The 25,203-nt window shown below is 58.2% G+C and overlaps 2 protein-coding genes and 1 long non-coding RNA gene across 4 annotated transcripts in view; 2 read left to right on the top strand and 1 right to left on the bottom strand.

Annotated features, from left to right (window-relative positions):
- The first annotated feature begins 342 nt into the window (after positions 1-342).
- On the top strand, positions 343-12,032 carry SHKBP1 (SH3KBP1 binding protein 1). Its single transcript, XM_038528847.1, has 18 exons — positions 343-481; positions 718-771; positions 923-968; positions 1,073-1,146; positions 1,427-1,485; positions 1,698-1,778; positions 3,251-3,412; positions 3,509-3,599; positions 3,689-3,879; positions 4,620-4,735; positions 5,531-5,618; positions 5,732-5,848; positions 8,385-8,555; positions 9,531-9,686; positions 10,058-10,154; positions 11,065-11,243; positions 11,387-11,501; positions 11,623-12,032. Exons 1-18 carry the CDS (start codon positions 396-398, stop codon positions 11,846-11,848), a joined length of 2,109 nt encoding a protein of 702 aa, XP_038384775.1. The 5' UTR covers positions 343-395; the 3' UTR covers positions 11,849-12,032.
- LOC119868026 overlaps positions 9,769-25,203 on the bottom strand; it is a 19,288-nt gene continuing 3,853 nt past the window's right edge. The window contains exons 1-3 of one of the 2 annotated variants that reach the window (XR_005354633.1): positions 17,139-17,548; positions 12,173-12,602; positions 9,769-10,241 (exon numbers count right to left, since the gene is read on the bottom strand). This is a non-coding gene — a long non-coding RNA (uncharacterized LOC119868026). Of the gene's footprint in view, positions 10,242-12,172; positions 12,603-17,138; positions 17,549-25,203 lie in introns of those variants that run through there. The other variant, XR_005354632.1, reaches the window with a different exon arrangement.
- LTBP4 (latent transforming growth factor beta binding protein 4) overlaps positions 15,880-25,203 on the top strand; it is a 26,351-nt gene continuing 17,027 nt past the window's right edge. Inside the window, 9 exon segments of the mRNA XM_038528846.1 lie at positions 15,880-16,031; positions 17,881-17,939; positions 18,105-18,243; positions 18,767-18,876; positions 23,641-23,832; positions 24,015-24,262; positions 24,340-24,442; positions 24,838-24,912; positions 25,014-25,136. Of these exon segments, the coding sequence (XP_038384774.1) occupies positions 15,880-16,031; positions 17,881-17,939; positions 18,105-18,243; positions 18,767-18,876; positions 23,641-23,832; positions 24,015-24,262; positions 24,340-24,442; positions 24,838-24,912; positions 25,014-25,136 (1,201 nt within the window).

Genomic DNA, 25,203 nt, shown 5'->3' with positions numbered 1-25,203 from the left:
CGAGGATGTATGGGGCGGGGGAGAGGGGGGCGGCGCAGGGAAAGACTAATGGCAGCAGAGAACTTTTAGATGTTCTCTTGATGTGTACTAATTTCGGGATTTAAACACACGTCCCTCACGAAACACCTAGATTCTAAAATTGGGAACCAGAAGGCTAGAGGAATGTTTTGCTGGCCCTTCTATCTAAACTTCCCCAAAGGGGCCTTGCGGTACGCCCCGTCCAGCACAGGAAAGGCGGGGCCCTTTAAGGAGGCGGAGAATTAACTGCTACGAGTGGGCGCTTTGTCCAATCGCCGGCGGCTCCGGGAGGCTCCAGGCCAATGAGCAGGCAGTGGGGGCGGGGCCCAAGTACAGACCCGGAAGCGGGTGCTGGCCGGCCGGCTCGCCCCGGGGCCATGGCAGCCGCGGCGCCTGCAGCCGACGGAGTCCCAGGTCGGGGGCCTCCCGGGGAGGTGATTCATCTGAACGTGGGAGGCAAGAGGTGAGTGTAGGAGATTCCTGAGGCCCCCACCTCGGGGGCGGGGAGCGGAGTGGGAGTACCCGCCTCTCCCGCGGGGAATCCTTGTCCATCAAGGATTGCTCCGCCTCCTGCTGAAGGCGCGAGTGCCCGGACTGACGCCCGAGGAGGGCCGGGTTGGGGGGGAGTCGGGGAGGGTAGGGGGCCGCGTTCCTTACTCTTCCTCCAACCCTTCGCGTCCGCTCACTTTCCCCCCGTAGATTCAGTACCTCTCGCCAGACTCTCACCTGGATCCCAGACTCCTTCTTCTCCAGGTGACCGGGAGAGCGAATTTGGGGCGGGCTGTGGGTGGCGGGAAGAGACGGTATGGGGAGACTTAATCCCCCCACTCACCCTCCCCCCGACCCCCCGTGCGCCCACACACACCCTGGCCCGTGACACCTGCTCTGTGTCCCCTCCCTACAGTCTTCTGAGCGGACGCATCTCAACACTGAAAGATGAGACTGGAGCCGTGAGTAGGGCATAGAGCTTAAATAGGGCAGTGGGTAGGAGGAGGGACTGGAGCCTCACTCAGCCCCGCTCTGCCCCATCCATCCTCTGCCTCCCTCCCCGCAGATCTTCATCGACAGGGACCCCACCGTCTTCGCCCCCATCCTCAACTTCCTGCGCACCAAAGAGTTGGATCCCAGGTCTGCATGGGGATAGAGGGACCCCACCGTCTTCATCTTCTTACCCTCAGAATGTTCCCTTAAGCCCCTCAATCCGATTTGAATTGTGTCCTTAGAGTTTAACCCAAACACACACACACATTTTCATTGCCCATCTATTTCATCGCTCCTTAGAATCTTGATCCAGTCAAAATTTGCTACCTCTTGCAATTCTCTGTGCAGTTTTGAAAGCTTCCTCCTCAGAATTCTCGACCAACTCCCACTCCCCAAACTCTAACCCCTGGTGAATTCTGCTACTCAGGGGTGTTCATGGTTCCAGCCTCCTCCACGAAGCCCAGTTCTATGGGCTCACTCCTCTGGGTAAGTGGGGGGCCCCATTAGCTTCCTCATTGCATAGAAAACGAACTCCTGCTCTCCTGATGCTTCTCTCCTGAAAGAAGTTAGGGGTAGCGCTGAGAGCACTGGATTTGGTCCTGGGTCTCAAGGGGGATGGGTGTAGAATGAGCTGGGGAGGGGGATAGGATGTGCCTCAGTACTCCCCAAGTCCCAGCCTTCGAGTTATTCCGCCTCAGTTCGCCGCCTGCAGCTGCGGGAGGAGTTGGACCGATCTTCTTGTGGAAACGTTCTCTTCAATGGTTACCTGCCTCCACCAGGTGGGCACAACTAAGGGATGGAGGGGAGGGAGGGCTGATGGAAGACTACATTTCCCATAAGGTCGAGGCCCTTGGTCGCCTGTGCTGTGAGCCCTGAGACACTATGGGAGTTGTAGTTCTATATCAGAGGCTGGATTGAGGGAAAGGAAGTAGGAGACTGCATTTCCAATGAGGCAGTCAGTGGGCCAGCTACCTGCCCTGAGGCTCAGAAGTGTGCCCTAGAGCCTGAAGGGGGTCTCAGTCCAGGTTTGATTTCCTTGTGGGGAAGCTTAGGAAGAAATGGGGTCCTTTGCAGGGAGGGGAGAAATATAAAGGGGGGGTTATTGACTAGAATCTTCATGGGACGTTAGATCAGCAACCCCCGCAACCCCAGCTGGCCATGGACAATATACCCCAGTGGTTATTGGGAACTGTAGTCTATGAGGCTTTGCTGATGAGAAAAAGGAATAAAATGGGGAAATTCGACTTACAACTACTTCCCTAACCTTGCTCAATACCTTCATGATGTTTGTCAAATACGGAGATCTGTGCTTTTGTTTTCTTAGTTTTACTGTGTTGGGTTTTTTTTAAGTCTTTTTTTTTTTAATAAAAGTAAATTTTTAAATAAAGATTTTATTTATCGATTCATGAGCTCGTGGGGCTTTGGGGGAGCATGACACACACAGAGGCAGAGGGAGAAGCAGACTCCCTGCGGGAAGCCTGATGCAGGACTCATCCCAGGACCCCAGGACTATGACCCAAGCCAAAGGCAGGCATTCAAACACTGAAAAAACCCAGGTGCCCCTAAAAAGTCATTTTTTAAAGTTTACTTTTGTAAGTAATCTTTATAATCCATGTGGGGCTCAAAATTCACAACCTCAAGGTCAGGAGTTTCAGGTTCTTCCAACTGAGCCAGCCAGGTGCCCTGTACAAAAGTCATTTTAAATAGAAGCTTTTTATCACTACCTTTATACCTTGAATAAGTAAACGTGAATATAAAATCCCCAGGGCTCCTGGGTGGCCCAGTTGGTTGAGCATCTGCCTTCAGCTTGCGTCAGGCTCCTTGCTCAGCAGGAAGTCTGCTTCTTCCTCTCTTCTGTACTTGTGCACGCTCTCTCTGCCTCTCAAATAAATAAATCTTTCAAAAAAAGAAAAGAAAATCTCCAAATACCAGTGTTGGGATGCTGCTGCCTGCCAACGAGGTAGGCTTCCATTTCTTAAAGCAAATACTGAAAAGGGAGCACTGTTTTGGCAGCACCAAGCTGATTTGTCCTTTGTGTGCAGCTCAGAGGAATAGAAAAGGGAGTAGCTTGCTGTGTGATTCAGTGTCGTTCGTTGCCCGCCGTGTCCCCACACCACCTAAAATCTTTTTGGCAGGAGACTGTGCCCCACATGTGGGCAAGTCAGTATCTGGCATATTTTAGGTGCTTGTGACGTGGCAATTGCTACAGTTATTACAATCATTGTCACTCTGCTCCTTCTCCCTGCCATAGTGTTTCCAGCAAAGCGGCGGAACCGGCACAGCCTGGTGGGGCCCCAGCAGTTAGGGGGACGCCCAGCCCCCGTTCGACGCAGCAACACAATGCCCCCCAACCTGGGCAATGCAGGGCTGCTGGGCCGAATGCTGGATGAAAGAGCCCCTCCCTCTCCCTCCGGTAGGCTTCGGTCCCCTGGGAAGCTGGGGCAGCCAGCCTGGGGGAGGGGGTGCTGTGACCCTGCCCTGATCGCTCTTCTTCCCCCCACCACCCCAGGGCTACCGGAGGAGCCAGGGATGGTACGCCTGGTGTGCGGACACCACAACTGGATCGCTGTGGCCTATACCCAGTTTCTTGTCTGCTATAGGTGCTCAGGGAGGGTGGTGGCTGGAGGCTGGAGCCCTGTTAATGGGAAGGGCTCACACTGAGGGTTGATGATATTGCCCCAACCCCCAGGTTAAAGGAAGCCTCTGGCTGGCAGCTGGTGTTTTCAAGCCCCCGCCTGGACTGGCCCATTGAGCGACTGGCACTAACAGCTCGGGTGCTCGGTGGGGCTTTGGGGGAGCATGACAAGATGGTGGCAGCGGCCACAGGTAGCGAGATCCTGCTATGGGCTCTGCAGGCAGAAGGTGGTGGCTCCGAGATAGGTATGGTACCAGGACTTTTCCAGAACCTTCTGCCCTTTATTTTTATTATTTTTTTTTTTTAGATTTTTTTTTTTAAATTTATTCATGATAGAGAGAGAGAGGGAGAGAGAGAGAGGCAGGCAGAGACACAGGCTCCATGCAGGGATCCTGATGTGGGACTCAATCCAGGGTCTCCAGGATCACACCCCCGGCCAAAGGTGGCGCCAAACCACTGGGCCACCAGGGCTGCCCCCTTCTGCCCTTTAGAATGATGCTTCAACCCTGTTGTCTGTTGGAATTCTCTACCCCATTGGAATTCCTTGGTCTGTTAAAGTAACCCACCCTATATACAGTTCTCACACTTTTGAAGATTCTTTGCATTATTAAGATGTTCCAACCCTTTAGAATTCCGTATCCTGTTAGAATTCTTTGGCTTGTAGAAAAATCCACCCACATAACGATTCTCCCCTCCATCATAATTCCCTGCCCTGTTAGATCTCCCTGCCAGTAGAATCCCAGAACCTGTTAGAATCTGTATTCCCATTAGAAATCTCTGTTTGCCTTGAAAATCTCTACTGGAGTCCCACACCCCATCTGGAATCTGAGCCACGTAATCCTCTGTAATTCCTGCTGGATTCCTCTATCCTGTAAAGATTTTACGGCCCAACTGAATGAATCCTCTGGCCCTTGGAGTTCTTCCTGCCACCTCTCTTCTGCCCCATGAAGTGGGGTCCTGGCTGAGTTCTCCTTGCTCTCTGCAGGAGTCTTCCATCTGGGGGTGCCCGTGGAGGCCCTCTTCTTCGTTGGGAACCAGCTCATCGCCACAAGCCACACGGGGCGCATCGGGGTCTGGAACGCCGTCACCAAGCACTGGCAGGTCAGAACACTGGCCAGCCTAGCTCCCTCTTTCCCAGGTGTCCCAGGGGGGCTTCCTCTCTGCCCCACCCCCTGGCCAAAGCCAGAGACCCTAGCTAGCACTGGGCCAGATCCCTCTTGGGGTGCTGCGGTTATAAAGGCCTAAGGACATCAGATCAGGGACACCTTCTGGAAGGTCTGCTGAGCTGGGGGCTGCTGAGCTGGCAGGAAAGGTGTGGGCCTGCAAAGGACAAGAGAGGATTCTCTAGGCACTGGACGGGGGAGAGGGTGAGTGGAGCTGCTATAGGAGGCTGAAACCCAGAGAGAGACACGCAGATGTCTGTCGTTCCCCCTGCACCCTCCTGGGCCATGTCCAAAATGGGAAGAAACATACATCTGCAGTGTTGCTTCCTCCTGCAAAGTGCATTTGGGAGAGTCAGGCAGGGGTGGAGGGAAACAGACAAATAGGAACAGAGGAAGTCAGGATGGGGGCACCGAGGGAAGGATGGGTAGAGACAGAGGCCAGGCCAAAAGGTGGTGGTGCATGCAGGGATGCAGAGAGGCAGACAGAGGTGAAGAGAAACAGCTAGAAATCCAGACTCAAAAGAGAGGCCGAGAGACAGAACCGCTGACCCTGAGATTTCCTAAGATGGAGAGACACAGGTAGAGATAGGCCTGGAGCAGGCAAGGCTGGAGAAGTAGGCCTAGAAACCCCGGGTGGGTTCTGGAGTTGGGGCTGCTGGGGAGGCCCTGAGGGGAGCTGCTGAGGCAGACGCAGGGTCCTGCCCCTGCCACAGCCCGTCCCGCCGGCCCCCAGGTCCAGGAGGTGCAGCCCATCACCAGCTACGATGCGGCGGGCTCCTTCCTTCTCCTGGGCTGTGACAACGGCTCCATCTACTATGTGGGTGAGCAGCCCCTGGCACCCCTCGAGCCCGAGAACCTCCCCCAGGAAATGGGAGCCATGGGGAAAGGCTAGAGGCCTAGAACAAGCCCGCTTTACCCTCCCCACCCATCGCAGATGTCCAGAAGTTTCCCCTGCGCATGAAGGACAATGATCTCCTTGTCAGCGAGCTCTACCGGGACCCAGCAGAGGATGGGGTCACCGCCCTCAGTGTCTACCTCACCCCCAAGACCAGTAAGCTGTGACCGGCTACCCTGATGCTGCATCAGCCCCAGCCCCCAGTGGGGCTCCCTGCCACTCGCCACTCGTGTAGCTTGACCTAGTGACATTTAGTGGCGGCAATGGGGGAGGGGGGGTTCAACTCTCATTTAGTCATTCAACAAACACTTACTGGGCCCCCCCTTGTGTGTGAGCACTGTTCCAGGGTCTGCGCTGTGGCAGGCCTCTCCAGCCAGGGGCAGAATTGGCCACTAGCTGGTCACCTTTTTGTTTCTTTTCCACCTCTGCATTTAGGGCATGATGCTTGCAGGCTTGTAAAACAAAGAGAGTGTGTCCTTTTTCCGCTTGGGACAGTTTTTTAATTTGGTTTCTTGACTTTAAATGCAGAGAAATAGGCTCCTCTGTTTGTTTGTTTTTTATAAATGTATTTTAAATTTAATGAGCAAATCTTTTTTTATTATGTTATTTATTTATTCATGAGACACACAGAGAGAGAGAGAGAGGCAGAGACACAGGCAGAGGGAGAAGCAGGCTCCATGCAGGCAGTCCGATGTGGGACTCGATCCCAGGTCTCCAGGATCACGCCCTGGGCCAAAGGCAGGCGCTAAACCGCTGAGCCACACAGGGATCCCCCTGTTTGTTTTTACTGAGATGTAATTCACATACCAGAGCATTCACTGTTTTAAAACATACAATTCAAAAAAAAAAACAAAACATACAATTCAGTGATTTTTAGGAGACTCACAAGGTTGCACAACCATCACTACTGTGTAGTTCCAGAACAGGATTTTTATCGCCCTAAAAAGGAACCCTGAACTCGTTAGCCATCATACCCTATTCTCTCTTCTGACAACCCCTGGAAACCTAATCTACTTTCTGTCTCTGGGGATTTGCCAATTCTGGACATTTCACGTAAATGGGGCCATAATAATACTTGGCATTTTGTGTCTGGCTTTTTCACTGAGCATAATGGCTCTTTTTTAAGTTTATTTTTTCTTTTCTCTTTTTTCTTTCCTTTTTTTTTTTTTTTTAATGGTTAGTGCTTTCTAGATCTTAAGATGTCCTTGCCTACTCCCAGGTTGCAATGATTTGCCCTGTGCTTTCTCCTAGAGGCTTTGCAGTTTTAGCTTTTTTTTTTTTTTTTTTTTTTTTTTTTATTTATGATAGAGAGAGAGGGAGAGAAAGAGAGAAAGGCAGAGGGAGAAGCAGGCTCCATGCACCGGGAGCCCGATGTGGGATTCGATCCCGGGTCTCCAGGATCGCGCCCTGGGCCAAAGGCAGGCGCCAAACCACTGCGCCACCCAGGGATCCCAGTTTTAGCTTTTATTTGTACATCTCTGCCGCTTTTCACATTACCTTTTATGTATGGTGTGAGGTAAGGCTCAGGGTACAGTTTTCTCCCAGCAGCCGTGAATTAAGTAACATACCTACCCTCACACCTCTCTTCACCTTTCCTCCACGGAAGGCCCCTTGCTGATTTCATATAGTTATTCCTCTCTTACCCCCACCCCTACCCCTCCCCACCACCACGCTGTCATGTTTACCATTTCTCTCTGTATTTGTTCCTGTCCTTACAAAATGAATGCACACAAATGGTCCTGGGCGTATATGTCAATTATCCCCTTACTTGTGCCCACCCTGCCCTCAGTTTCGTGTCCTTCTGTTTTGCTGTGCACAACCCTAACCCACTGCTTTGAACCACTGTACAAACTTATGAAAACCATGCTTTACCTACCCACATTCCTTAAGATGGCCCATTAAGTTTCTGACAGTTGCAAAACAATTTTTCCCCCCGCTCTGGAAGGTTGGCGAGGGTGAGAAGTCCCTTAGATGTGGGTTACATTTTCTTTCTTCTTTTTAGGGGAGGGGGGTTACATTTTCTTATCTTGTCGTGTGTTCATATGTTTTTATGTGTTTCAGCCTTTTGCTCTGTCATCCCACCTCCCTCTGTGTCTGTCTGTCATTATATCCTTGCAGAGATCCAGTTTCTTGGCTCCCTTTGCCTCCCTGTTTTTCTATTATTTTTTTTTTTGTCTCTGTTCTCTGTCTTATTACTGCTTTCTCTCTCTCTCAGTCTTGTTTTCTGTCTCTGTTTCTCTCTCTCCGATCTGTCCCTCTCTCTTTTCTTTTTTCTTTTTTTAAGGAATGTAGTTTAGGGCAACCCGGATGGCTCAGCGGTTTAGCGCCGCCTTCAGTCCAGGGCGTGATCCTGGAGACCGGGGAGCAGATCGAGTCCCACATCAGGCTCCCTGCATGGAGCCTGCTTCTCCCTCTGCCTGTGTCTCTGCCTCTCTCTCTCTTTCTCTGTGTCTCTATGAATAAATAAATAAAATATTTTTTAAAAAGGAATGTAGTTTAATTTTTTTAAAGATTTTATTTATTCATGAGACACAGAGAGGCAGAGGGAGAAGCAGGCTCCCTGCGGAAAGCCCAATGCGGGACTCAATCCCAGGACCCCGGATCACACCTTGAGCCGAAGGCAGATGCGCAACCACTGAGCCACCTGGGTGCCCCTGATCTGTCCCTCTCTTCATCCTTGGCCCCTCCCTAGGTGACAGTGGGAACTGGATTGAGATTGCCTATGGCACCAGCTCAGGGGGCGTGCGGGTCATCGTGCAGCACCCCGAGACCGTGGGCTCGGGGCCCCAGCTCTTCCAGACCTTCACCGTGCACCGCAGCCCCGTCACCAAGATCATGCTCTCGGAGAAGCACCTCATCTCAGGTGGGCCTCGCTGTGCTGCCCCAGCTGCCTGTCTCCCTACAGGACGATGACCCAGATGGGAACGTGAGACCGAGGCATGGGGGTGTCCCCTGGGGAGAGAATTTTAACCTGGGCGGTAATTGCAGAAGTGGGAGAATGCTGTAAGGGGACCCATCCAGCCAAGAGTGAGCGATTTATCAGTTCTGCAAGCATCGACTGAGCACCTACTGTGTGCCCAGCACAGGGGGTAAGGTGATGGACAAGACAGGCCAAGTCCCTACCCCTGTGGAGCTGGTGTTCTGCTGGGGATGGCAGATGAGAAATAAATTAGAATAGAAGTCACCAAGAGGCATGATGAAGACCATGGATAAACACAGAGCTGTGTGAGCGGCTAGAGAGTGGTGGGGTCACTGGGGAAAGAGCTTTGAACTGAAATGAAGGAATGAGCAGTGCAGCATGGTGGGGACAAGCCTTCCAGCAGACAGAACAGGCATTGCAAAGGCTCTGAGCAGGGAGGATGATTGGTGCCCACCCCTGGAGTAGGGTGGGCAAGGGAGAGCGTGGAACTTTGTAAGCCACACAGAAGATTCTGTCCTTGACCCGGATTGGGATGGAATCTCAGGAAGGAGTGCTGCGAGCCGAGGAGGGCCTTGACCTGACACAGGTGTGCACAGGATCCCTCTGGCTGTGTGTGGGGATAGACTGAGGGGGCAGGATGGGAGCAGGGAGTCTAGATAGGAGGTGATGACAGGCAGGACCAGGGTGGGGACCGTGACAGGGTTGGGTGGAATAAGGCCCTGAAATGATTTTGGAGGCAGAGCCAGTAGGGTTTTTAACCATGTCGAGTTCTGGGGAAGAGCGAAATTGTCTGAAAGGGAAGAATTCAGAGGGGCCTGAATCCTGCCACCTTTGCAGGGGTCATCGTGGGGCTCAGGAGGGTTGGGCAGTGGGGATGCTGCGGCTGGCCTGACCTGCTGCTGCCCATGTGCTCCTCAGTCTGTGCCGACAACAACCATGTGCGCACGTGGTCCGTGACTCGCTTCCGAGGCATGATTTCCACCCAGCCCGGCTCCACCCCTCTCGCCTCCTTCAAGATCCTGGCACTGGAATCGGCCGATGGGCATGGTGGCTGCAGCACTGGCAACGACATCGGTGCCTACTAGCCCCTGGCCCCCTGCCCCATGCACCCTGCCTGACCCCTGGCCCTTCACCCGACCCACCCAGCTGACCTCCTTGACGTCCATTCACTCCCAGCTGCCCCACCCCACCATTGAATTCTGTTACCCCATCAATTCCTCTGACTGCCACCTGATCCAGGACCCCCACCCCACATCCCTGAACTCCGCTGACCGGTGGCTGACCCCCAATCTTCTTGGAGCTCGCCCAATTCCAGAAACCTGGGAATGGGGACGTAGGGTCCTGAGAGGGATTCATCCGTGGGGAAGGAGGCAGAGCCTTGGGGCCCAGAGTCGCAGGCTACCCAGGTGGCCCTGACTCCCACCCCCAACACTGTCCTGGCCCAGGCCCATACGGCGAGCGGGATGACCAGCAAGTGTTCATTCAGAAGGTGGTGCCAAGCGCCAGCCAGCTCTTTGTACGCCTTTCATCCACTGGTCAGCGGTGAGGACGGTCCCATCCAGCAGGGGGGCCAAGGTGGGGGGTGGCGGTGGTCAGAGGAAGAAGGCACGATACCAGCTGGGTCATGTCCTGGAGGCCAAAAGAGGGTCCTAGCCAAGGGCCATTGGAAGGAGCAAAGGCTAGGAAGGAGCATGAGGATCCTAGGTTTGGTGCCCCAAGGAATCAAAGGGATGACACATGGGGGTGGCAGTGAAGCTGGAGAAACCCCAGATGCCCATGCTGGATCCCAGGGTGGTCAGGCCCCAAGGTGGGGCAGGAGGCATGGGCACAGGCATTGGGGCCAGGGGGTGAGGACACAGGCACCTGTGGGGGCCTAGCGGAGAGGCTGGCTGCAGGCCTCTGAGGATTTTCTTGAGGAGGGACCCCCCCCCCCCCGAGGTTCCCAAGGTTGGAAATGACCAAATAGGACATCAGTGAAGCGCCCATGGTCTGGGGCTTGGAGCACTGGCTAGGGCATCAGTGGGGGGCGGGGCCTGTCGGTCGATCACGTGATTGTGGGAAGCACTGAGATCCCCTGAGCCTGCTGGGGGGCCGTGGCCACTGTGGGAGCTGGACCTGGAGTTGGACAGGAGTCCAAGAGCCCAGGGAGGAGGCTGGGGGTGGGGGTTGGGGTGTCCCTGGGAGAGACCCCACCAGAGGCTGAGGGGAGGTGCCCAGGATGACACACACAGGCCTTCCCTGAGCCAGGCCTTCCCTGAGCCGGGACCAGGGGACAGCAGATGTGGGGGAGCATCCCACTGGGGACATGTTGCGGGGTGCCGGGCAGGAGTGTGCCCTGGGGCAGGAGAGGGAAGCCTGTGGTGGTGGTTGCAGAGGCAGGACCCAAAGCCATGGCTGTGGGGTCTGCGGCCCGGGAAGGGTGTTGGGGTGACCCGGCTCCCCTCGGTCTCAGGGTGTGCTCCGTGCGCTCCGTGGACGGCTCCCCCACCACGGCGTTCACGGTGCTGGAGTGCGAGGGCTCCCGGCGGCTCGGCTCGCGGCCACGGCGTTACCTGCTCACCGGCCAGGCCAACGGCAGCCTGGCCATGTGGGACCTGACCACCGCCATGGACGGCCTCGGCCAGGCCCCCGGTACGCCCTGCCCGCCTCGGGGTCCCCCCTGCCCCCAACCCCTGCCCCTGCCCTCTGCGCCCTTCATCTGTCCCCCTGCCCCCCCCAGTCCCTTGCCCAGTGATCCTCGTCTTGACCCCCTGACCCCCTTCCTCGCCCCCCAGCCGGTGGCCTGACAGAGGAAGAGCTGATGGAGCAGCTGGAGCAGTGTGAGCTGGCCCCCCTGTCTTCCTCCAGGGGCTCCCTCCCCAGTCCCTCTCCCCGCACCTCCCTCACCAGGTAGGCACAACTCCACTTCCCCCTCTGTGCAATGGGAGAGGGGGCAGGATGTGGTTGCGGGGCTGGGGGTGCTGCTCGCCTGCCCGGGATGACCCACACCGACCCCCATCACCCCTCCTAGTCTTCACTCCAGCAACACCTCCCTGGCTGGCCGGCGTGGGAGCCCGAGCCCCCCACAGGCTGAGGCCCGGCGCCGCGGGGGAGGCAGCTTCGTGGAACGCTGCCAGGAACTGGTGCGGGGTGGGCCAGAGCCCCTTCGGCCGCCGACACCAGCCCCTCGGCCCCCCACGGGTCTCGGAGCTCCCCTCGTGCCCCCCAAGGTGAAGCTCAATGAAACTTCCTTCTGAACATAACTGCCATGGTGCCTTTGGATACCCAGGTCCTGGGGGTCTCTGGTGCCTCCCTGCTTCCTGTCAGAGCCCCGGATTCAGGGCCAGGGCCTCCTTGGAGTGGTCACTGTTACTAGGCCCCCACTGTCCCCTCTTGTGGAACCAAAGTCACCCTCGCCTAATAAAGTTCTCACTGCCAACACCTTGCTGACATTCTTAGAGGTTTTGGGGGACCCCCAGGGAAAGGGTAGGAAAGATGTGGGGACCAACCAGATGTCTGGCTGTAGATTCAGGAACATCTGGCTCTCGGTTCAAGCAAAGAAGGGGAACGGAATGATTTACCCCTGGCTTCAGGCATAGTTGGATCCAGGGATTCAAAAACTCTTCCAGAATGTCTTTCCATCTTCTGGGTTTGCCTGCCTCTGGGATGCATCATTCTCAGTCAGGTTTTCCCTTCTGGGTGCCAAGATGACTCCAGGTACCTCCTTAGCAACTTCTTTTTTTTTCTCTTTCTCTAGCAGCAGCAGCAAAAAATAATAATAATAATAATAATAATAAAAATCACATGACTGATTCTTAGTGGCTTGAATTTAGTCAGATGGCTGTCCCCTGAACCAATCACTGTAGCGCATGTGATGGAGGCCTTCCACTGTTCCAAGGGTCACCTGCCCTCACACGCCAGGAGGTGAAATCAGCCCCATGTTGACAGACTGGAGGAGTTTCTGGAAGGCGAATCAGGGTACTGTTACCACAAGCAGGGATGAATGGCTACCTGTCAACAGAGACACAGATGTTGGCTCTGTGATCACCACATCCTTAACATTTGTACCCTAAACTTCACCATGCCAAACACCTTGCCTACATCCCTGGCTGCCCAGTCTCATCCCTTTCTGTCTTTTCCTTGGGCCAATGAAGAGGAGAGAAAGAGGGCCAGACTAAAAACAAGGGGTCTTAGAATCTGTTCATTTGAGAATTCCAGGGTTTCCGGAATGCCAGGGTTTCTAACATAGTGGAAAGGGGTCCAGAATGTTAGGGAATCTAGAACACAGAACTATTCCAGAATGCTACTGGATGGATGACATTAAGGTTCTTTGCATTTCAAATAATCCAGACTGCAGAAGTTTCTTGACAAAAGGGCCTGGAAGTCAATGATTCTAGAACAGAGGAGTGTTCTAGAATATATGTGACTCTACATTAGTAGGAATATTTTGCATGCCAGAAATTCTGGAATGCTGAGAATTACAGGACACAGAAAGCAATCTGAAGTACTAGAATATCTAGAGCATAGGGTATTCTGGGGTGTCAGCTCCTCTAGATCACTAGAGGGTTTGCTTGCATTCCAAGAAATCCATAATGGCCGGGGGTCTGGATTGTCAGAGAATCCAGAACATAATTGGGAGATAAGGGATCCTAAAACATGAGTGTTCTGGAATACCTATGAATCTCCAGCTCTGGAAATATTTCTACATGCTAGGACATTCAGAACCCAGGGGATATTTGAATGTTAGGAAGTCTAGAACAGGGGATCCCTGGGTGGCTCAGCGGTTTGGCGCCTGCCTTTGGCCCAGGGCGCAATCCTGGAGTCCCGGGATCGAGTCCCGCGTCGGGCTCCCGGCCTGGAGCCTGCTTCTCCCTCCTCCTCTGCCTCTCTCTCTATCATAAATAAATAAAATAAATATTTTAAAAAAAAGGAAGTCTAGAACATAGGAGGGGGTGTCTGGGATGTCTGGGAATCTAGAATGTGGGATGTTTTATAATTCTCACAGATCTAAAATATTGAGATAGTTTTTCCTTGCCAGGGAATCCAGAACACTTGTGTTATTGGAATGCTGGTGATTCTGGAACTGAGAGAATGTCAGAAAATCTGGAACACTAAAGAGATTTGTCTGTTTGTTAAGTTAATACTGGTGGTAATACCCTGTGTGTGAGCACAGGATGGGAGGAAGCTTCCAGAATGCCACAGCTCTAGAACTCTGAGGGATTCTGAAGGGTTGAGATCAGAACAGGATCCAAAAGATGACATAGAAACGACCCTGGAAGATACTGGCACTGATGGGGAGAAATTGGGAGCTGGGGACTCCAAAGTGAAGGGGGATGGGAAGCCAATACCATCCCCGGAAGTTGTAGTGGTGAGCCAGAGGCTGTTGCCTAGCAACGAGCATTGAAGATGCCCCCGGATCCCTGGCAGAAAGGAGAAATTTCGGCAGCGCCCCCAGCAAATGCTCCAGCCACAGGGTAGGAGGTGAGGAGGAGGGCAATGGGGGTAGGGATGGGGGTGTCAGGACACGCTGTCCTGCAGGGCCATGTAAACCGGGTTGCGGGGGGCCTCACAAAAACAGGGATACAGAGCACATTCAGTGGGCAGCAGGCACTCCATATCATCAAGCTAGGACAGCCCACGAATGCCCGTGAGTGGGGCTTGAGTGTCATCGTTACTGCTCTAAGGGGCTGCATGTCCCTGGGTGGTGGGTGGGCCCAGATTCTAGGTGTCAGTGTGGGAGGGAGGCGTGGATTGCTGGAGGTGGCAGTAATAGTGTGAGTGTGGCTGTGTGAGTTACCCGATGATGCCTCTCTGTAACGGGGGAGGCTGAAGGGGTCGCCCATCCACCCTGCACACCCTCCACGGGAAGAAAGCGCAGGAGTAGGGGACGAGGATGAAGCTGGATCGGTTGATATTCTTAGCCTAGGGTGGGGCCCTATGGTCGGGGCAGGTGGCTTAGTATCCTGTGGGGGTGGAGCCTGTGATTTGCTGAGGGCGGAGCTAAGGATCCAGAACTGGAAGTCTTGAGATCCCTCACTCTGCCTCCAGGGATGGGGCCTGGGACCCGGAGGCGGGGCGAACACAAAGGGGTGGGGCTTGAAACCCCAGAGGCGGGGCGAACATGAAAGGGGTGGGGCCTGGAACCTGGAGGCCGGGCTAGCGTGAAAGGGCTGGGGCTTGGGATCCTAAGTAGGGGTCTGGACCGGCGTTCGCTGTGGAAAGGCGAGTGACCTGAAACTCAGAGAATCGTGCAAGTAGGAAGCCAGTTCTGAAGCTCAGGGGCGGTGACTTTGGGAGAAGTGCAATGGGAGAGGGGGCAGGATATGGTTTTAGGAGTCTGGAACTCCCTAAAGAGTGCAGGTGACCCCCTAAGGTAAGGGGGCCTCCCCCGTGGCTTGGCGCTCCCGAAGGATGGTAGAGGGCCCTACGCAGGGAGGGGACTGGAATTCCCTAAAGAGAGAGTCTGTAACTGTCAGTGGAGGGGTGCTGTTGGGAATCTTTAACGATTCTGGCTAGGGAAGGGGCGTCTGGTAAGCTCCAGGGGCAGCAGTGGATGGAGAGGAGTGTGAGAACAGCTCTTTGAGAACCCCCCCCCCCCCCCGGGAGCAAAGCCTGTGGGTCAGAGGCTACAGCCTTCTGAGGAGCAAACTTTTGCTAGTTGGACCCGGAACCCCTGAAGCATAGGCCCTCGAGAAGGGGAAATCCTTTGGGACGTTAGAGGCCCTCTAACGCCTGGGGCCTTAGAGGTGCCAGACCTGGGGCTTACTGTAGGATTAGCGCTCTTCCCCCAGAGTCCTGAGTCTCTTGCGTGAGAAGTGGATACCTCTAGAGGCTTCCAGCGTTTACACCAGTTGGGCAGCAAATTCTAATCAAATTCTCCCACAACGGTGAGCAAGGGATGAGGCCTGTGAGAGTCCAGTTCAGGGGACCCTGCCCGCTGCCTACGCATCCTTCCCAGCCGCGGGAGGGGTCCCAGCACCTCCACCCTCCGGCGTCTCCTTCCCACGTCGGTCCCCGACTCCCCGATCTACCCTCCGGCACCGAGACCTCCAGGCCCCGGCGCCCCCCGCCCGGCACCTGTCCCTCTAGCCCCTCCCCTGCCGCCTTCCGATTGGCCGCGCGGGCAGCGCCCCCTGGCGGCCCCGGGCTCTGATTGGCGGGAAGTTCGCAGCCGCTAGGACTGTGGAGAAAATGAGTCGGCCTCGGGCGGGGGCGGGAGGCGGGGCCGCGCCGAGCCGGACCCGCTGGACACACGGCCCGCCTGGAGCGGGACTCCACGCCGGACACGATGCGGCGGCCTGGCCCCAGCGGCCGCCGCCCCCTTCTGCTGGTGCTGCTGCTGCCGCTCTTCGCAGCCGCCGCCTCCGCTGCCAGCCCCAGCCCCAGCCCCGGCCCCAGCGAGGCCGTCGAGGTCGCGGGGATCCCGGGCCGCCGGGCCGGGTAAGCCCCGCTGCGACCCCTTCTTCCCTGTGCCCCCTCCACCCAGTAAGCCTGGTGGCCCGGAAGGACAAGGACTCGCGGGTTTAGGGGAATACGAACCCAGTGCTTCGGGGTAGGGATGGAAGAGCCAGAGCCCTCGGGTTTACTAGGACCCTCTATTTTTGCAGGGGTTAGAATCCGGGGAGTCCTGAAATTTTGAGGCGAGGGATTCGCCGCCGGTGTGGTAGATGGATAACATGGCCGCAGGGAATTCTAGGGTTTTTTTTGGGAGAAAGGTCCCAGCCTATATGGGGATGGGGCTTTGAGTTTTCCTACGCTGATAGATGGGTGGGGCCCTCCAGCTGGGATGGGGTTCCCAAGCTTCTTGGGTGCTTAAGGAGGAGGAGTATCGGAGGTTACGAAGGGATTCTATGGTGGGGCTGAGACGTCCTGGTTTTCTAGGGTTTGGGAATAGGCCTGGATGAATTAAAAGGGACACTTGGATTTTCCTAATGACTAAGGAAGACGTGGACTTCGGGCTTGATGGCGGAGGGGCTTGCAGGGGGTTGTGCGGGGGCGGGGGGTTCCTCAGATTTCATGAGGGCTGGGGATGCTCTGGTTTCCTAGAATTAGGATTCCAGGCTTGAATGAAGGACCAGTGATTTCGCGGCAAGAGATCCCAAATTTCCTATAGATTTGGGGGGTTATAGCTACCCTTCCTGTCTGCGGGTGACGAGTTCCAAGGAAGCAGTCTGCCCAGCACCCCCCCCGCCCCCCCCCCTGCGGCCCAGCGCTCCGTTACAAAGGCCCCGGGCTCCGCTCCCGCCTCGGTCTCTGCGAATGCGTTTAGTAACCCGAGCCGCGCCGGGGGCGGGGCCGGGAAGGGGTTAACCCGGAGAAAAGGCGGGAGGGAATACGGTAAGATCGGGGGTCCCGGGGGCTCCCATCCGGGCAGCCTCCCCTCCCACTGGGCCCCACCCGTCTGGAAAGAGTCCAGGCGCCCGACGTCCCCTCCGCAGCATCTCCCCACTGCCCTTCTCTCGGGGCCAGAGCGCGCGTCCTCGTCCCTCGCCCCCCTTAGCCTGCGGATAATGGATTTGTCTGGGGGGCCCCCTCGTTGCGACGCACTTGCGCTGGAGCTGAGGACTCCGCTCTCCAGAATCTGAGACCCTCTGGGCGCGGAGATTTCTCGAAGAACGACTCCTTCCTCCTGGTCAGGCGGGGAACTGAGGCCCAAAGACCAGGAGATGCTGGCTCCAGGACGCAGCGCGTGGAAGGGCAGGAACGGGCTAGACCTCAGGCCTTGGGATTCCCAGTTCTGGGCTGTGGCTCCTTCGGTATCCCCCTCCACCTCAGCACCCTGCTGGACCCACAGTCAAAAGAGGACCTCCCTCCCCAGCTGCTGAGGCCTGTGGAAGTGGCGCCACCTGCCGGCCACGCTCGGGATGACGGCTGAGTCAAGGACAGGGACGTGCGGGGAGGGCGGGTTCTAGATTCCCAGACAGTCGGGGCTTGGAAATGCGCTTAGAAATCCTCTTTGCGTCTTTAAAAAAAAAAAAAAAAAAAAAAAAAAAGCCGTTTAAAGAAAGACTTTAAGATGCCCTTACCAATAAGACTTTACCACTAAACACCAGTAAATAAATAAAAGTAGGGTTGCTGTGACCTTCATCCCCAGAGAGTCTAAGCCAATTTGCCTCTCACTGTTTAGATGGGGAAACTGAGGCATCCAGCTTAGCGCCTCCGATTGATCAAACATCCATTTCGAGTGCTCCCAAGCCTTCTCTTGGCTCTCCCACCCCTACCCCCCATTGCCCTCTTTGGGGAGTCCTAGGGGGCTAGGGGCCTGAGTGACTTCCACCCCTGTTTATAGTCTTGCTGTTTGTCGGTGCTGCCCAGGCCGATCGCCCAGGAGAAGTCGCTGCTTCAGAGGTGGGTTCTTCTAGGTGGGGTACGGGTAGGGAGTGAGAGAGGGTAAGAGCAGAGGGGTCGGGCTCCCTTCCTCACGCCTCATCCCAGCTGGAATGCCAGATGCACTTGGTGGAAAGACAGACTCAGTCCCTTCCTTCTCCACTTAGTCCCTGGCTGTCTCCGAAGCCTCCTGCAGGGTCGAGAGCTGCCCGCCCGAAAAGTGTGCCGGCCCACAGCAGTGCCTGACCTCAGTGCCCCTGGTGGTGCCGAGCCCCAGCCCCAGTGTGAGGAAGAGACAGGTGTCCCTCAACTGGCAGCCACTGACGTGAGTGTGCGATCCCTCCCCTACCAGACGCGCAGGAGCTCCCAGCTCTGCCTCCGTCCCGCACACCTTTCTCTCTGCTCCCTGCGTCTCCTCCCTTCTTCTCTATCTGTGTCTCTCAACTTCTATCTCTGTTTCTACGTCTCCTTTGCATGCCTATCCCATCCTCTGGCTTTTCCGTCTCCATCTCTCTGCCCTCTCTCCATGTCCCCTCCCTGTATTTGTTCTTTGCCATTTCTGTCTGTTTCTCCCATCATTACCTGTCTCTAGTCCTCTGTGTCTCTCTTTTTCTCTTTCTCTCCCTTCCTCATCTGTTTCTCCCCCATCTTTGTCTCTGTTTCTCCCAAGCCTGTGAAGAACCCTCAAGGTCTGGCCCCCGGAAAGGGATTGGGAGGAGGGAGGGGGTGTTGGGAGAGCTGCTACCGGGAGATCCCCTGGCAGGGAAGGGCCCTTCTAGCTGCGGTGGGCGTGGGGGGAGGGGGCGTCCGTCTAACCGCATTTGTCTCCTCGGTCCTCTGCTCCCCAGGCTGCAGGAGGCCCGAGCTCTGCTGAGACGCAGGCGGCCCCGCGGGCCGGGGGGCCGGGCACTGCTGAGGAGGAGGCCCCCACAGCGCGCCCCTGCCGGCCAGACCCGGGGTAAGAACATCCGCCTTTCCTCTGCCGGGGGGCAGGGGGTGGGTTCCGGGCCAGATAAAGCCGTCTGGTTCCCACGGTCCAGCCGCCGCCTAGCTGCCCCCCGTTGTAGTTCAGCCCACCCCCCAGCCCCTCAGGACACGGACCCTCTAGGGACCCTGGCGTCCGGCCGCGAGAGGTGAGCCCGGGACAGGGCCAGACGCCGGCCAGAGGCGCTGACCCGCGGGGGTGTGGCCGGGAAGCCAGGCGTCCGGGCTCCCTGCGGCCGAAGAGGGGGGCGCTGTCCCGGCAGAGAGCGCAGCCGAACTAGCCCAGACAACAAAAGCGATTGTGCGGGTTGGCGCCTGCCCGGTCACCGAATGCCCAAAATTGCGGGGCGGCTGGGAGCCAAAGGCCTCCCCCTGCTTCCCCGACCCTCCCCCTGCCCTCCTCCCACTCCAGCTCTCGGCCCCTGGGTTAGCACACCCCCTAGTCTCCACCACCCTCTAAAGTCCCCCTCCTGCTGTGGCCTTCAGCCCAGATGTGTCCCCTTCTCCCTAAAGTCTTCCAGATGTGGGCATCCGGCCAGATGTGAGGACCCCCGCCCACAGCCTCAATCCGCCGTTTGCTCTTATCCAATTCTGACTTCTCCTACCAGGTGTGGGGGGTCCTGGCCAGATGTGACTGCATCCCCAATTGTGCCCCCGCCCCAGCGTCCTGCCCACAATTCAGACCCCCAATTCCTTCATGGGCCCAGGTGCACCGACCCTTCTCTCCCCCAGATGTGCCACCTGGCCGCCCAGATGTGCATGACAGCCCCCTATCCAGACGAAGCGTCCTTCTCTGTGTCTAGGGCGGTGGAGAATCAGCCTTTACCGGCCTCCCCAAATGTGGCCCCCACTCCTCTTTCCTCTTTATGGAGTCAGCCCCGTCTGGGGGGAAACCGGCCCGCCCCCACCTGTTCCCTTCCCCGCTGCTCCCCTGCGGGCCCCATTCACTTGTTGGTGCGAGGCGGGGGCAGACGGGGCGCCCCCCTCCCCCCTGCGAGTCTAGCGCCCAGCCTGCGCGCCTCTGGCTGCGCGCCCAGCCCCACGCGCCCCCGCGCGGCCGCCGGGGAGGGAGTGGTGGGGAGGGGGGGCCTGAGCGGGGGCGCGGCCGCCCTCCCCCGCAGGCGGGCGGGCGCGGCCGGGCCCCTCGGGCGGGCTGGGGCGGCGGCGCGGCGGAGCGCGGCGCTGCAGCCATGGCGGGCGGCGCGCGGGTGTCGCTATTGGTGCTGCTGGCGCTGCTCGGGCCGCAGCCCGTGCTGGGCCGGCCCCGAGAGCGCCTCCGCGTGCGCTTCACCCCGGCCGTGTGCGGCCTGCGCTGCGTCCATGGGCCAACCGGCTCCCGCTGTACCCCGACCTGCGCGCCCCGCAACGCCACCAGCGTGGACAGCGGCGCGCCCGGCGGGGCGGCCCCGGGGGGACCCGGCTTCCGCGCCTGTGAGTGCGGGGTGGTGGTCCCGAGGGAGGGGCTCCCCGGGGGAGGAGGGTCCCCGGGGACGGGAGAGACAGTCCCCCGGGGAGAGGGAGCCCAGATGCGGTGTGCAGGAGTGCTGGGGAATCCCTGGGGTATTTAAGGCAGGGGGACTTCAATTCCTGGCTTTGGGGGTTGAGTCCTGAGGGCCCCGATTTTGCAAGCGACGAGGCTTCTCAGTGACCTGTGGCGTCCCACGTGAGGGGATTGGGGCCGGCTTTCATGCCTCTGAGTCCAAGTGGGAGATACCAGAGTGGAGGGACCGGGAGCTCTGGCGAAGGGGACCCCAATTCTGAGATTGTAAGGAGTCCCTGGAGACCAAGGGAGACTTTCAGGGCCCCGAGGGGTGTCCCAGTTTCTGTATCTTGGGTGGGAGGGATTAGGAAAGCCCAGGATGAGAGTGCCTGTGAGGAGGGGGATTGGGGTGAGAAAAGTGGATCCCAAGAGCTGAGCGGGAAGGGGTCCCTAGGAGGGTCTCTGCAGGCCCCTGAGTTGCAAAGGTCGCACGTGGGAGAGAAATCCAGATAGGAGGCCTAGGGGGAGGGGCGCCCCCTGGGGGCCGAGGGTACAGGAGGGTGCGCACCAGGCACCCCTGCAGTAGGGAGCCCCCCGCGGGCTCAGGTGAGGTGGGGAGGGTGGGCCACCTGTTGGCCCCAGGGTGCAGGGATGGGCGGGCCCTCCGGGTCGGGGCCTACCTGCCCCCAACCCCAGAGGCCCTCTGGAGTGGGGAGTGGGGGCCCCTGGCTCTGAGAACTCGCCCAGCCTGGCCCCCAGCCAATCCAGCCCTGGCCGGCGTGAGCTCATCTCCCGCCTGAGCCCCCGCCCGCTGCCACTCCCTCTCTCCTCCCCTCCCTCCCTCCTTCCTACACTCCCTCCCGGCCCAGCCCCAACGCGCCCGTGCCAGGCGCCGTGCCCAGGCGGGTGCCAAGCCCCTGGAGGCACAGGAGGGGACTGTGGAGGAGGGTTGACCCCGGCAGGACCCCGATGTCCTCAGCTCCTTATTCATCCAGAGGCGTGGGGCATGGAGTTGGCTGTGCCCAAGTAGCGATCCGTCGCGGGTGTGGGAGCCCCAAGGGAGCTGGGTGGGGGGCCGGCAGTCAGACCGAGAGAAGGTGGAGAAATGCCCGTGGAGGCTGAGAAATGCCCTGAGACCTAGCTGGATTACCCTGACCGCCGGCAGAGACCCTTCCTATTTTGGAATCCTGACTCCTAGTTAAGCCTCTCCTGCTACTCAATTAAGGACCCTTATTAGGACACTCTGGAGTCCTGGCCTGACTCCCCTAAGTAGGGGAGCCCAGAATCTCAGCCATCAGACCCTAAGCCTCCTCCCCACCCCTATCAACAGACTCCAGAGACCAGCCCCTCCAGTGAAGTTCCCTCCCATTCTTCTGATGTAATCCCCCCAAACTGTGCCCCTCACCAGAGAACTCTGTAGTATTGTCCCTCAGCTACTCCTCCCTACTTTCCAGAGAAACCCCAGATTACAAACCCTATATAGTGATAACTCCCCTCCCTAGCTGAATTCTCTTTCCACAAAAGACTACCATTCTCTTATATTTCCAACTGAGTGCCATCAGATTCCTGATTCCTGTCTTTCCAAGCCTTGCTTTTCCAGCTGACCCCCTCCCCAGGAACTTCTGATTTATCTATCTTCAGAGAAGCCCAGAGTTGGTCTTGATCAGCTGATTCTCACAAGAAGACTCTCCAGACACTGTGCTCCCCCTACGTAGCCATTAATCCAAAGACTCGAGCACCTAATCCCTTAGCCTGGGAGGGGACGGGGATCCACAGTATCCTAGAATCTTCCCAGAGGATTGAGGCTCTTGTGTGCTGGGGACTCCCAGGGAAACCCATTTCTCCACCTAAGCCCTGTTCTCAGCACCTTCGATCTAGCTGTCCCCTAGAAGGCACTAGAGTCCTGTTTTCTAGGTAACTCTCCCCAAAATAATTTAGCAGACTTCTGTTGAAAGGGAGCTTCGGTTTCCTGTGAGCTAGGCTCTCTTTCCATTCTAGAAACCTTGAGCCCTCTTTGAATCCCAGAGTACTGCACTCTATGTGATCTCCTTCCAGGAGTCCAGTCCCTTCACCCTTCTAAACTGAAGGGGCTCCCTCTATGCTTTCCCTCTCTCCAGTGTGTGGCTCAGAATCCCACACACGCCTTCCTGGACGGCCCCAGCCGCCTGCCCCCTTCCTCCCCTCCGCACAGCTGTCTCCAGCTGTTCCCTGCAGCCCCGGGGGAGAGAGGGAGGGGGTGCCCTCGCAGGATACGTCCGGCCTTCTTTGGCTCAGAGGGCTCGGGGCTCCCCAAGGGTCCGGAATGCGGAGCCGCCGCCCTACCCCCGCCGCACCCCTCTCTTTGTTTACCCCGCCGCACAGCTGGCAGTGCCCCGCCCAGAGGTGGCCGGGGGCCCAGCGAGGGCGCGCAGCGGGGAGAGGAGGCGCGTTCCCGTCGCGGCCCCGCCCCGGGGCTACAGGAGGCGGGAAGGCAGGGCTGGAGCTCCGCAGCCGGAGTCGGAGCGGAGGTGGGCGGAGACAAAGCGCGGTGGGTGGAGCCAGGGCACCCGGAGAGCCAAGGAGGTGGGGCCGGAGGAGCGCCCGCCGGGGGGTGGGGGGGGGATCCGCGTGAGGGAAGGAAGGTGGGCGGGGCTAAAGGCGCAGGTTAAACACCTTGATAGGCGAGGTTTAGAATCCGGCGGATAGAGGGTACCGTGCGCGAGGACCTCAGCAGGGGGACGCACAACTAGGGGGCAGAGCTTGAGTGTCGCGGACCCGGCCAGACGGGGATGTGCGTGTACCTAGAACGGTAAAGAGACAGAGCTGGGAGAGGGGAGTGGTGCCCGGGGCGGGGCGGGGGGCAAAATGTCGATTTAGTCCATGGAAGAGACCAGCGCCGGGTCTGCGTAGCTAGAACAGCATGCGACCCAGCCAGATGATAGATGGGCGGGGCTAGATGCTAAGGAAAGAGCTAGAGTGGTCGGGCTGAGCCAATGGGCGGAGACAGCGCCGTCGGGGTGGGGCTGGAACGCCTGGACTCGGCCTCGAAGTGGGACGGGGAGGAAGGGCGGAGCGACCTGAAAGTGAATGAAGAGCCCGAGGGCGTAGTGAGCGGACCCAGGGGGCGGAGCTATACCGGAGGGCTGTACGACAGGACCCTGCCAATGCAGGTGTCCAGGGTTGGCGGGGGTGACACAAGACGGCTCAAGGCGGAGCGACTTACAGGGAGGCGATACTTGTATAACGTTAGGGTCTGAGCTAGCCTCTCTCTCCCCCCAGTCCTGTGTCCCTTGATCTGTCACAACGGCGGGGTGTGCGTGAAGCCTGACCGCTGCCTCTGTCCCCCGGACTTCGCTGGCAAGTTCTGCCAGCTGCATTCCTCGGGCGCCCGGCCACCGGCCCCGGCCATGCCAGGCCTCACCCGCTCGGTGTACACCATGCCACTGGCCAACCACCGCGACGACGAGCACGGTGAGGAGAGTGCGGCCGGGGTCCCCTCTGACCCATCTTTCCACTATCTCGCTGTTTCTCCGACCCTCATCTTTCCTGCCTTCCCCTGGGTACCCTTCTCCCTTGCGCCCTTCCCCCATTCCTAGTCCCAGTCCGTAAGGACCCGTGTAGACACGCCTCTGCCCTGCCGTGCCTCCCTCCAGGCGTGGCGTCCATGGTGAGCGTCCACGTGGAGCACCCGCAGGAGGCGTCCGTGGTGGTGCACCAGGTGGAGCGCGTGTCGGGCTCCTGGGAGGAGGCGGACGCCGCGGCGGTGGCGCGGGCGGAGGCGGCGGCGCGGGCGGAGGCGGCGGCGCCCTACACGGTGCTGGCCCAGAGCGCGCCGCGCGAGGACAGCTATTCGGATGCCTCCGGCTTCGGTTACTGCTTTCGGGAGCTGCGCGGAGGCGAAGTGAGTCGAGGCGGGTGGGGAGGGGCCCCGGAGCGTGCCACCACGCGGGGGCGCGCTCACCCAACGCTTCTCCGCAGTGTGCGTCCCCGCTGCCCGGGCTCCGGACTCAGGAGGTGTGCTGCCGAGGGGCAGGCTTGGCCTGGGGCGTGCACGACTGTCAGTCCTGTTCGGAGCACCTGGGTAAGCCCCAGGACGTCCCTGAGGTGCTCGGAGCTGGGGAGAGGTGATAACCCCGTGGCTCCTGGCACCCGGCCCGTAGACCAACCGTGTTCGCAGGTTCTAGCCACACCTACCCCGTTGTGGGGATCATTTCCACTCTGGAGCTATCCATGCCGCTCTGGGACCGCCCACTCTACTTTCGGACTTGGCTACTCTGTTCTCACCCCACCATTACGCCCAGACCCTACTCGTGCGTTTCCGGAACCTCCCACTTTGCCTTCTCTCCCACCGCCTAAGGTTCCTCCTGCACTCAAGCCACACCCAACATCTTTTAATCTCTCCCATCCCTCTTTTGTCCCCACCCATCTATTGTCCGCTCCGCCCGCCCCTGGCCCACCCCTCTCTTCTCTCTGCAGGGATTTCCGACCGAGTAGGGACCCCAGATGGACCGTGTCCAACCGGCTTTGAAAGGGTTAATGGGTCCTGCCAAGGTGAGGGGGTGGCAGGAGTGGGAAGGGCTCGCTTGGCTTTGCCCGCTGGGCTGGCAGAGAGCTCATCCCTGACGCCCCTGAGACCACTGCGTTCCTCACAGATGTGGATGAATGCGCGACCGGCGGACGTTGCCAGCACGGGGAGTGTGCGAACACGCACGGCGGGTACACCTGCGTGTGCCCCGACGGCTTCCTGCACGACTCCTCCCGCAGCAGCTGCATCTGTGAGCCACTGGGAGGGGGCCGAGGCTGGATCCCGCGTCTGCGCCCCCAGCCCTCAGGCCCATTCCA

This window comes from Canis lupus, chromosome 1, assembly GCF_011100685.1.
Source record: "Canis lupus familiaris isolate Mischka breed German Shepherd chromosome 1, alternate assembly UU_Cfam_GSD_1.0, whole genome shotgun sequence".
Taxonomy (NCBI): domain Eukaryota; kingdom Metazoa; phylum Chordata; class Mammalia; order Carnivora; family Canidae; genus Canis; species Canis lupus.
The sequence above is the reverse complement of the archived record's forward strand: the minus strand, read 5'-3'. Positions and strand labels throughout refer to the sequence as shown.

Excerpts from the sequence above, each read along its gene's own strand:
- SHKBP1 (XM_038528847.1), top strand. The coding sequence starts at position 396 with ATGGCAGCCGCGGCGCCTGCAGCCGACGGAGTCCCAGGTCGGGGGCCT. Across the intron at positions 1,779-3,250 it reads TGGTTACCTGCCTCCACCAG|TGTTTCCAGCAAAGCGGCGG; the intron begins GTGGGCACAACT and ends TCCCTGCCATAG. Across the intron at positions 3,880-4,619 it reads AGGTGGTGGCTCCGAGATAG|GAGTCTTCCATCTGGGGGTG; the intron begins GTATGGTACCAG and ends TGCTCTCTGCAG.